Here is a 13,022-nt window from a genome sequence, read left to right on the forward strand (position 1 = left end):
ATAATTTATGTAACATTTTCTGGGTGTGCAGACACATGTCGAGGCATGCATTTTTGGATACCCCACGATCCCATTGTGAACCGGTAGTAAAGGTAAGTAGAACCCACCCCTGAAATAGATTGAAAAACAGCTTCTATCCCAGGGCAATAACCATATTGAATTCTATGGTAGAGTGCAATATCGGATTTTCAATTTCAATTATATAGAATGTAAAGGATGCATGTTTGTGTTTTTATTTTTATAGTTATAATGTACACTGAAGACAGCATTTAGTTTCGTTGTACCATGTGCAATGACAATAAAGTAAGCTATATCTATAAGTGACATCCTATTGTAATATCAAAAGACAATATATGTCAGTCTCGGTGCTCTGAAGACAATCTGATCTCCCACTATAACTTTAAATTATAATCCTATAAAAAAGCTTTCTCCCAAACTAGTTCCCCCAGTTCAATGTGTTAACCTGGTCTCTTACAATATTTCACTGAAACCAATAGCAGGATTTTTCACTGACTGAAGAAGAAATGGGTCTATCTTTCTCATGATAGGCCTCCTATTTTCACCTCTTTTTTTTGTGAATTTCACAGGAATGGACTTTCCCATTTTATAAAGATACACACCCAGAGGCTGGAAGGAAGGTGGTTTCAACTGTTGTATTTTCCACAACAATAAGAAGGTGAATTATATAGGTACTTGGATAAGGTCAACCTTAACAATGAATAATTGGAAGTTTGCCTTAAATTGGGAAAAAGCATGTATGTATGTATGTATGTATGTATGTGTGTGTAATATGTGTATATGTATGTGTATGTGTATGTGTGTGTGTGTGTGTTTGTGTATATGTATGTATGTGTATACACACACATACATATCCTAGAAGAAGGCAATGATGAGTCCTTTCTGACATATTTTTACACACACACACACACACACACACACACACACACATGTTTTCATAGATTTTCATGGGTAGAGGTATGCGAGTTTTGGTATATTCAGGTCTTTTCCTGTGTAAGATTGAACGTTTCAACGAGGTCCGACTCGTCATCTTCAGGCTGGTGCCTTCGGCTTCGTGCCTGTGTGAGCAAAGCGTGATCGGAGCTGCCGTCTCTTTATAAATACTGGTAGGGAGGTGTGGGGTGCTGGCTTTGTTGCTGTGAGCAGGTTGGTTGCCTGTGTCATTACATCTTGATTAGTTGATGGAGTTGATGTTTACAGATTAGTCGGCTGTTTCGTAACAGCCTGTGTGGGTGATGTCCTTGATGTGTGCCCATTAGTCTTTTGTGTTTTAACGACCTGGGTAATGGGCTGTGTGTTAACATTCTGAGTTCTAGTGTTGTGATATCCTGAGTTTTTTGATGTAATGTCCTGAGCAGATGGCTGTGATGCCACATCCCGGGCTTTGGTTTTGCTCCGAGTTTGCGGTCTTGCCATGTGTTCATGGCATGTGTCAGTTTGCTTTGTGTGGGGATCAGAGGGGGGTCAGCAGCTGGTGATGCCGCCATGGTCTGGCTTCTGGATGGTGGTTGTATTTTGTCTATGAGATGGGTTTGAGTTTGAATCTGATGAGGATGATTGGTGGTGGTGTCATGTGTTATCTTGGGTCCAGTGTTAATCTTCATGCCTGGGACTCTTCTGTTGACTAGGGCTATATATATATATCCATGTGTGTGTGTGTTTTCATATTCATATTCACATACATATAATCTCTCAGAAGAAGACAATGATGAGTCCTTTCTGATTTCAGTTACAAGGAATTAATTTGACTCACTAGAAGGCCCACCGTCCTTTACAGTAGACCAGGGGTCAGCAACCTGCAGCTCTGGAGCCGCATGTGGCTCTTTCACCCCTCTGCTGAGGCTCCTGTCACTCAAAATATGTGTCACAACTGCCAATGTGTGACATCCGCCAGCATGCGATTTATTGAGCTTTTCAACCCCCCGGTAGGCCAACCATGGATAAATCCAAGAAAAGAAAAGTTTCAGAAGAGAACAAAGTTTAATTCAACTACATATGCTAGTTTTGTGGCCACTCAAGAAATAGTCAGGCACTGGAAGGGTTTTATGGCTCCCAGTGTTTTCTTTTCTGTGGGAAACAGGTCCAAATGGCTGCAGACCCCTGCAATAGACCCATAAAAGTAAAGACTTATTCTTCCCATTTGTTTCAATATGTCTTCTCTAATTATAACCAAGGTTGGATCAAATGGCATCCCCCGATATATCATCTTTATCTTCTACCAGTAAACCTCTAGGTATTTTAAATGTTGAGTATAATTACTCTTTTTACGCTGTCCTTGGATCCTCTTAATTTTAAGTACCAATATAAAGCTGTATCTTTGGGAAACTTTACAGCCTTGCCAGGCTACATTCACATGATAGCTTCCTTTCTGCTTGCCTGCCTGCCTGCCTGGCTTCTTGCTTGAATCAATCTAAAATTCTGCTAGGAAAGTACTATAGCCTCTCAGTGCCTTAGGCACAGCTCAGCGAAATGTACTAAGAGAGGGTCTGTAGCACAGATAGTTCTAATGGTTTGATAGTGATACCTGTTCCCCACGTAGTTGTTTAGTTCATACCAATAATTCTGATTTAATAACCTGAAACCTTCCTAGAGCTGTTCAGAGTACCTTCAAGGACATCCTGTACATTGCAAGTAAGCCTATGTGAGGCAGAGAAGGAAGGTTTTCTCATTGCCTTGACATGCAGGCTACACTTCTGGATTTTTTAATATTTTTTATCTTCCTTTATTACTTTTATAAATAACTCAAGGTGGAGACCATACATAATACTCCTTCCTCCTCCTATTTTCTCCAGAACAACAACCCTGTGAAATGAGTTGGAGTGTGAAAAAGTGACTGGCCCAAAGTCATCCAACCAGCTTTCATGCCTGAGAGGGGACTAGAACTCACAGTTTCTTGGTTTCTAGCCTGTTGTCTTAATCAGTGTACCAAACTGGCTCAAAATAGGAACAACGCTCACGTATTTGCTCTGTCTGGGATCAGAATGGCTGCTGAAATTATATAAAATTGTGAAGTAGCAGAGAATAGAAGCATAGAAGCAGTGGTGGGATTCTACTGGTTCAGACCAGTTCGGGCGAACCGTTAGCTCTGACTTTCAGCTGTGAGCGAACCGGTTCTCTCTTTCTTTATATTTCTGCTTCCAAAGCCCAGCTGATCGGGGCGGCAGAGTGGATTGCCGCTCATCAGCTGTTTTCCTTGCTCTCAGCAATGCGGAAGTTCAATTTTCTGCAAACTGCGCACACACACGCAGCGCTCAGCCTACCGGTTGTTAAACCGGTAGGATCCCACCACTGCATAGAAGCATAGCTGGCTGAACGAACATGCTGAAAAATAGCTTTTATCTTGGGCTGTCAGACTTCTGAATGCAACATAACACCACAATTAGGTTTAATATGATAGACTTGCAGGGCCAGCGCAACGTGCAACATGTTCATAACGATGTAATATAATATAATGCTACATACATATAGGTATATGGTAATGTGTGTTAGTTATTATTTATTTGAGTTTAGGGATTCTATTTCTTTCATTTATTGCGTTATTGAGATGTATTTTGTGTTTCAAGGGAGGCTCATTCAATTTCACTGTACACATGTTGTGCATTGACAATAAAGCAGAGGTGGGTTTCAGCAGGTTCTGACCAGTTCTGGAGAACCGGTAGCGGAAATTTTGAGTAGTTCAGAGAACCAGTAGTAAAAATTCTGACTGGCCCCACCCCCATCTATTCTCTGCCTCCCAAGTCCCAGTTGATCGGGAGGAAATGGGGATTTTGCAGTATCCTTCCCCTGGATTGGGGAGGGAATGGAGATTTTACGTATCCATCCCCTGCCACACCCACCAAGCCACGCCCACCAAGCCATGCCACGCCCACAGAACCCGTAGTAAAAAAATTAGAAACCCACCACTGCAATAAAGGTTTGATTTGATTTGATTTGAAAAAAAAATACAGCTGCCAATTTTACCAAAATTTGCAACCAATTAATTATGCTCTCCCCCAAGTATTAATTGCTAACTGCTCAGGCAGTTTGCCAAGTAGAAAGAGGCGGGCTTGATTAATTGGCTGCATTTTTTTTTTCTTCAAACCCACCTCATTCCTTCTCTACTTCCATTCCCCAAACCTCTCATCCATCAGTTTCACTCACCCATGGCCTGATATTCTCATTTTATGTTTCATCACTCATCTGCTGGATGATTGACTGCTACCTGTGGGAGGAATAAAATAATATAATCTGACAAAATAACATCCTGGGCAGTGAAACTACATATTCCATATAAGGAACAGAGCTTGTGCCATTTGAAGGCCTAGAATCACCCTGCATCTATTAAAACAGTATGGTTCATAATATAGTTTAGTTGCAAAAATCTAATATGACAGAAAAGAGTAGCAAAGACCTCCAGCAGATATCCAAGAGGCCCCTGAATTGGCAGCAATAATTGTATAGTTCTAGAAATCATACATAAGATGTCCCAAAGGTGCTTTTCAAAAGGCAACTGGATTTTCTTGGGTTTTTTCTTTGGAAATGTTTTAGTTCTCATCCAAGAAGCTTCTTCAAAATGGATGAAATATTTTTAAAGAAAAATCCAGGAAAGTCCAGTTGCCTTTTGAAAATCACCTTTGGGACATCCATGACCTGGATGATTGAGAATCTTCTGAGATAAATAGACAAGATGTTTTGACCAATAAGAGAGAGCCTTGGTGGCGCAGCAGACTAAAGTGCTGTTAAGTAGCATCAGCTGCCTGCAATTACTGCAAGTTCAGTAGTTCACTAGGCTCAAGGTTGACTCAGCCTTCCATCCTTCCAAGGTAGGTAAAATGAGGACCCGGATTGTGGGGGCAATAAACTGACTTTGTATAAAAAAGAACACTGCTTTTGGGGAGGGGGGGCGAAAACCCTACTAAGCAGGTATATATATAAAAGTATGAAGGCTGTTGCTTAACGCATTGTAAGCCGTCCTGAGTCTCTGGAGAAGGGTGGCATATAAATCGAACCAATAACTAAATAACTAAATAACTAAATAACTAAATAACTAAATAACTAAATAACTAAATAACTAACTAACTAACTAACTAACTAACTAACTAACTAACTAACTAAATAAATAAATAAATAAATAAATAAATGGTTGTAGAAAGCACTTTTGAAGACTGCAAGCAAGATATTTAGTTGGTGTACTGCACTATGAATGTTTTAATTAATCAGTTGAATTTATGATGTAACATGAGATAAATTAGACAAAATGTGATTATTATTTTTTTTTGTTTCTGTTCAGGGTCCTTGTGAGTCAGCCATGTCATTTTACAAGATGCGTCATTGCATTCGCTTTCTGATTTTCAATCTCTCCTCTCCCTCGCCTCAGTCGCTCTCTGAGTATCCTCAGGCTCGAATGGACTGTTCAAGTTGTCATCCTTACCCTCGTTCAGACTTTTCTTCTGAAGTAGTCTTAAATTTTTGCAAACTTTTCCTTTAAATGTTTTTTCTTGCATTCTCTGAGTTGCATTATGAAAATCCACAGTTATGGCTGTGCATGGATAGGATTTTTTTGCATTAGTACATCAATATTGGCATCCAGAGGATTTCATTTACTATTATTACGTGCAAATAAGCTTTGCAGCACTTCTCGGAGCTCTAACTAGCCAGTCCTGTCACATAATTCCTTCTTTCACTTTTAGCCATCATTCCATGCTCAGTGAGCATACTTTGTCCCTATAAAGGTATTTTGGAGCTCCTTCCTCACAGATTTCTCTCCAAAATTCCATCTACTTCTTCAAACATGGTGGTTCCTTCAATACCTTGATAGCTCACAGTAGCTTCATAACCACCTTCTTTTAGCATTAGCTCAGCAGGTTAACTTGCTGTACGTGTATGTGTTTTTCTGTGATACTAGCCAAAGACGCACAGTTACATCATGTTCATTTTGACTACATTACTGCTGCCTTCTCCTCCTTCCCTTCCTCTGGACGGAAAACAAAATGGCTTCTGTCTGATGTCCAGACCTAGTAGAAAAGTACTTCTTGTAAAGTACCAGGGGTGAAATCCAGCAGGTTCTGACAGGTTCTAGAGAACCAGTGGCGGAAATTTTGAGTAGTTCGGAGAACTGGTAGCAGAAATTTGGAGTAGTTCGAAGAACTGGCAAATGCCACCTCTGGCTGGTCCCAGAGTGGGGTGGGAATGGAGATTTTGCGATATCCTTCCCCCAGGAGTGGGGAGGGAATGGGGATTTTGCAGTATCCTTCCCCTGCCACACCACCAAGCCATGCCCACCAAGACACACCATGCCCACCAAGCCACGCCCACAGAACCAGTAGTAAAAAAATTCGGATTTTATCACTGTCAGTATGTATCTGGATGTTTTTTCCTTGGGGTGGACAAGTTTCTGCCTTAAAGTCTTCTTGAGTTTAAAGTGTGCATTATGTTGTGTTAATTGAAAATCCTTCTGAGCTTTTCAGATAATTCCTACAATATATGGAATGACAATGTCGCGTCATTTGTTGTTCTCTTGTCTGTTGTTGAGGAGCTCTTGCTGGAACTTGTTCTGGATTTGGTAAAGCCAAATTGGGATAGCCACAAGTTCTGAGGGCCTCCTTGATGTGATGCTGAGTTCGGTGGCAACCAGCCTCTTGTCTGCATCTGTCTTTAATTTGCCAACTTCAGTTCTTCCTAGATAAGACTCTATGCTACTTTCTTCTGAATAGAATACTATGAGGCACTTTATGTGTGGTTGCCTTTTAAAGAAACACCAAAATTGCAGTAGGTCCAAAAATGAGGTAATCTAATGCTTCTTTGGGAGAATGTTTGATTTGCCCTGGATTAGTTGAACTTGCTTTTCTCTGATCAAAATTCCAAACAGCTTGCTTAAACTGATGAACCTTTTTATAGCTTGGATTATTAGTATAATAATTATTAATTAAACTTGTAATCTGCCTGACTTTCAATGACTTTGTCTCTTGCCTGCCTAAATTATGGACTTCCCCATTTTGTGTTTTTCTTCCATAAATCTATGATGAAATTTGCCTAGAAGCAAAAGTCTTGGAAGCAACATGGCCCAAGGTCTTCTTGATCATGGGACCAATATTGTGCAATAATGCCTGGTTTGGAATTCATGTATGCATGTATGATTATTATTTTATTATTTAATTTAATGCTATTTTATGAAAAGTTGTAATTAGTTAACGCTGTTCATGTCATTTTGTAATCTCCCATGGGCTGACTTGCTGGAAAGGTGAGGATATAAATTAGACTGAGTGACAAATTTGACAGTTTGAGAAAGCGAAAGGAACAGACAAGATTTCACCATGGATTCTTTATCCTCAAGACAATTGCAAATCTTTCATGTATTATTGTTGTTTGGCTTAGGTGACAAACTTGGTTGGTGGTCCGAATGCTAGGATACTTAAGGCTATAACACCATCCATGGTGCCACAGTGGGCAAAAATATGCCTGCCCATGCAACACAATGCCAATGACCTGATCATTTATGAACACTAACAAAACTAGAGTTGGAACCCAAAACATGTTTTGGGAATTCATCACCCCAAAGTTGGCAGAATTTTTGAGTTTCTGAAGGGGCAAGAGAAATTCTTCAACCCTAAACGGAGACAATAGCATCTTTCCTGCAAGAAGACCATAGCAGGAGTTCCTGTATGAGATTTTCCTTGGGAATTTATTTGAAGTGTGCAGATTGATGGAGACATGATAGCACGATGAATGACAAATTTTTTACTACCACATCTTGCCACTTTAGAACTTAAAAATACAGGAAGACTACCATACCCTATGAAGAATTCTGTGCCCAGCACTAAATGAATTGGCAAGTATTTAATTTTTGTTTTTATTGAGGACCCAGTAACTGCAGTGATTGCTTCTCCTAATGCTTCTGGCTCCTTGTTGCTTTCCATTCCCAAAGGAGTGTGTCATTATTAGTCTAGGACAGTGTTTTTCAACCACAGCAAATTTAAGATGTGTGGACTTCAAATCCCAGAATTCCCCAGCCAGCATCATTTGCTGAGGAATTCTGGGAGTTGAAGTCCACACATTTTAAAACCGGAAAGGTTGAGAAACAGTGATCTAGAACAAACCGGTGGCTATGTGTTCCAAAAATCATTGTTGTAACACTTGAGTTGGCCACTGGGAATCAAATACATTTTCTCAAATCTACTGAGAAAATGTTATTAAGTGTAAAGAAGCTAGTGACAAATACGCTTTTTATAGCCATCGGATGAGATGGAAGCTGTAGGACTAAATATTTTGCAGAACATTGAGGACTGTAACAAAGCAAGGACTAACTTACTGGAAGTATTTTGTGCCAGCTGAGAATCTCAAAAACCCTGCTTTTAGCTCCTTCAAATGACAGGGTTGATGAAATCTGTAAACCTATTGCTTACACCTGTTAATAGGTCTAAGCACCTGTTTGAAAAAAATACATTCTTTAGAGTGCCGTTGTTGAAACATGTTGAGTATTCAACCCTCTTTGGATAAGATTGTTATCTTTTCATGGTGTTGCTACATTTGTATTACAAAGGCAACTAAATAATGTTGACTTGACAGGCAGGGGGAGTAAAGAGGGGATGGAGCAATGTGTAGGAGGTTCTTTTAAGATGGGAACGTACTTGGTTTCACCCACTATGTTTAAAAAGTTTCTATTGACTTCTATCATGAAGAAGATACATACAGATGTGAATGCAGTGCTCTCAACTGGCATGCAATCCTGCAAATTGTGGAGTATAGCCAAAGTTATTAAAGAATAAATAAACATTTTATTTCAGAAATACAACTAGCCCATGGTAAAATAATTTTGGAGCAGGTTCTTATTTTATTAATTCCAGAGATCACTCATACTTCTGTGATCAAGCTGGTCAGCAAAGGTCAACTTAGATATCCCTTGTTATCTGTATGGGACCTGGATATGAGATGATTGCAGTATCTGAATATATGTGTGTTGTACAATATAAAGCTGCCACACATAGATCTTGGTTATATTTCAATTTTTGTCCTTACCATACAATATTCATGTTATCCCTCACAGCAGTGTCCTATGTGAAGAGATGAAGCAGAAATCTTCAAATCAGCCATTGGGAAGGCTGGAGAATGAAGGAATGAGAAGAGGAAACAATTAAATGGAGAACTTGAAAAGAGAAACATAATGCAACCTTTCTCATAGTATCAGACTCTGGGAATATCTAGTAAAACTAATTGACAGAACAATCCTTGGAAATTCTCCGCCACAACATGAGATGATGGCCATTACATTAAATGACTTTAAAAGAACTAGGCAAATTATGCACAGAGGACTATCAATGACTACTTCTCATACTGCTTGTATATTTCCAGGATCAGGAAGTAGATAAAGACTATTGCTATTATATTTTCCTACCTCTGGGGTTTCCATCCTGAAGAAATGGATGATTCACTGTGTCACTTATTTAATTAATTGAAAGTGATGATGGCAAGGAGGATGTCCCATGAGATCATTTGGCTAAGGACACTGTCTCTTGTCAAAAAAATAAAATAAATAGAGATTTCACTTTGAAAGGGTCACTTTTGTTTTCTCATTTTCTGTAACTGAGATTTGTTCCATTGGAACTCTGAATTGGCTCCCATTATCTTCCACCCAAAAACAGCACAAAAGCTGATGCAAAGTTTTCCTAATACACATATTTTGGTGTGAGAGATGGTTCCCTTACTTATTTTTGAAATTAGTCATTCTTTAATATCATGTTCTTTTATAATATTTTCCTTTTACCAATCATAATATATATATATATATATATATATATATAGGAAGCATACTTTCTGAAATGTAAACTGAATTAAAATTTTCATACTCTATAACTATCACTGATTTCTTCATACAACAAAGACATTTGAAGCAACAAAGACTTTTGCTACCAAAAGACTGCATGGTTAGAACTCACAATGAAAATGGCTTTACCCATTGTTATTATTATTCCACCTTTCTTATTATTGCTCATTATGGAGACACATAGGTAAACCAATGTATTTTCTCATCCATTGTGATTGTTATAATAGCAACGATCTGAGCTAGGTTTAACCAAGAGATGATGATTAATAAAAACTTTGCTGGTTAACGGCTATAAACCAACTTTTGTTTGTATATGGACTACTTGCCCAATTAATAGCACTATACGTAAACAAAGTTTCCCATTATCATCCAGGCTTAAATATGTTACTGATTGCAATCAATCTATCAATTAAGTTTTGTATTTAAAGCAGGGCTGAAATCCAACAGGTTCTGACAGGTTCTGGAGAACTGGTAGCGGAAATTTTGAGCAGTTAGGGGAACCAGTAGCGGAAATTTTGAGTAGTTCAGAGAACTGGCAAATACCACTTCTGGCTGGCCCCAGAGTGGAGTGGGAATGGAGATTTTGCAATATCCTTCCCCCTGGAGTGGGGAGGGAATGGGGATTTTGTAGTATCCTTCCCCTGCCACGCCCACCAAGCCACACCATGCCCATCAAGCCATGCCCACAGAACCAGTAGTACAAAAATTTGGATTTCACAACTGATTTAAAGGCCTTCTTCACATGGCAATAAACATCACCTGCAGGTCAAGACAGCAGTGTAAGATATCCTTAAATACCTCCTCTGCAGAGTAAATAAATTTATTGGAACTGTCAAATCGAAAATGGCAAAATGGAGAAGATTTAGTTATAATGATGACACATACCTCTCTGTCTGAGATGAGAAAAATTAAACTGAATTTCATTTAGAATAGAAAGGAGGCAGAGTATAGAAAAAAGCATAAATTCCCAAAGCCTGAAAGGACTTGTTCCATCAGTTTATAAAGGATTTTTTAAAATATTATGTTGACTTTATTTTGGAAATGTTCATCTATCAATAAGGGTAGGCTGCCTGTCCTCTAGTGCAGGGGTCTCCAACCTTGGCAACTTTAGGACTTGTTGACTTCAACTCCCAGAGCAAAGCTGGCTGAGGAACTCTGGGAGTTGAAGTCCACAAGTCTTCAAGTTGCCAAGGTTGGAGACCCCTGATCTAGTGGGCTACCTTCTTAGTGATGCATTATTAAAAAAGACAACTAGTTTACCTCTATCAACTAAACTCTATGTCCGGAACACAGCAATAAATAAGAATTTATTTATTTATTATTTATTTATTATTTATGGCTAGGTGGCTCAGTGGCTAAGACCCTGAGCTTGTCGATCAGAAAGGTCGGCAGTTCGGTGGTTCGAATCCCTAGTATAGGTCTCCTGCATGAGCAGGGGGTTGGACTAGATGACGTCCAAGGTCCCTTTCAGCTCTGTTATTCTGTATCTGTTTTAAGGGGCATGCATAAGTGCACCAGCGTGCCTACCGTCCCTGTCCTAATATTCCTTTTTACTTACTCTTTTCATGTATTCGAATGATGTTTATACTTTTACCTGTTATCTTATATATGCTTGACAAATTATGTATCATATATATACCCACACTGAGTCCAATGAGACTAACCTTTAAGAGGGTGAGACAATCAGTTGGGTTGTTTTTCACAACTGCTCCTTCGATTCCCAATGCTGGCACATAATCGGCTATTCACATTGTCAATCTATATCCTGATTCTCTATTCCTAAGCATTGCACTTCCCTGACTTCCCTGTAGCCCTGAGAGTAATAAACACTAACAGATTTCATATGCCTTGAGGCTGTCATTGAACAATGCTGGAATAAATGGTAAATACTACTTTAAGAACAACTGAGGATGACTAGAATAAGAGTAAGACAACGTAGGTGCAGGGCAGAAAAAAGTGGCTGACACTGCATAATTTATATCATGGTGAGATATTTGTTGGGATAAAGGGCTCATGTCTCCTGTATATATTTAATTATTAACCTATTAAATCTAGTTTCCAAGGCTATCATAGTCTTGCTAGTTTCAATCTCCAGCATTTCCAACCAAGTGTTCTGCCCCAGCTCCGGATTCCCGAGGATATAGACACACACCAACGGTCCTTATCAAATTTATTAAGTAGCAGGAATAAACCAAAGTCTGGCAAAGGTTGGCAACCAGCCCAGAAAACAAGATAAGACTTTTCCAAAAATGCTCTGTTGATAATTACAAGTTGTTTCTAGCAAGAAACTTACTAAAGGCATGTGACTTAAATAGGCTAAGGGAGTGGCCAATTATCCTCAAGCCTTACTCTCGAGGAGACCTCCTGAGTAGCCACTCCTGCCTTTTGGCAGCCCTGTGCACTCGAGCATTGAGAAGAGGCTCCTCCACTTCACTCTCTCCACTTGAAGGAGCCTCTGGAGGTTCTGAAGGCCCTGGCTGAGTCTCTGCCTCTGGCACCACATCCTCTTCAGCCTCCTCGCTGTCCGACGTGAGCGCCAGCTGCGCAGGCTGCTGGCGCTACACCACACCAGCCTCCTCATCGTTGGGATCAGCCATGATCCGCGCAGGCTGCTGGCGGGCCACAACACCAAGTATCTCTCCTTACAAGCATATCTTGTATGCATCTTATACATGCAAAGTGGATAAAACATGCATATCAGTGGTGAAATCCTCTGAAGTCTGCTACCGGTTCTGTGAGTCTTCTACTGAGTGCGCACTTCGTGTGCGCATGCGCACCTGAGGCATGCCCGCACAGCACTAAAAAAGGAACATTTTGAAACCTTCCAAGTCTGCAAAGATAAGTAGAACAGCAGGGGATGGAGGGAATCCGCTTGTGCCACATGATTTAGAAAGCAGGAAATCCAATGATTCTAGCTAATATAAATCACACATCACAGCTGAGCATTGCCTAGCTAATCGTCGGAAATACCGGTTTGCCCAAACCAGTAGCATTTTTAAATACCAGTTCGGGAGAACCTGTCCGAACTGGTAGCATTTCACCCCTGATGCATATGATAATCAGATTTTTCCTACATCCCCATCTTATGATGGTAATGGACCCTGCCCATTAGGACTATAAATTGTGAAGGCCATAAAGTGGGTCACCCATGTGACTAACCCGATGTGACAAACTTTTTGTGGCAGTTATTAAGCAAATGCTGTGG

The 13,022-nt window shown here is 39.8% G+C and overlaps 1 protein-coding gene across 1 annotated transcript in view; it reads right to left on the reverse strand.

Moving 5' to 3' along the window:
- Nucleotides 1-13,022, reverse strand: part of LOC132710561 (uncharacterized) — a 54,549-nt gene that overhangs the window by 15,169 nt on the left and 26,358 nt on the right. The window contains exons 2-3 of the mRNA XM_060687153.2: nucleotides 9,013-9,095; nucleotides 4,159-4,219 (exon numbers count right to left, since the gene is read on the reverse strand). Coding sequence (XP_060543136.2) covers nucleotides 4,159-4,190 — 32 coding nt within the window. The 5' untranslated portion in view covers nucleotides 4,191-4,219; nucleotides 9,013-9,095. The remainder of the gene's footprint in view (nucleotides 1-4,158; nucleotides 4,220-9,012; nucleotides 9,096-13,022) is intronic.

Source organism: Pantherophis guttatus, chromosome 7 (assembly GCF_059756535.1).
Source record: "Pantherophis guttatus breed Tessera chromosome 7, ASM5975653v1, whole genome shotgun sequence".
Lineage (NCBI taxonomy): Eukaryota > Metazoa > Chordata > Lepidosauria > Squamata > Colubridae > Pantherophis > Pantherophis guttatus.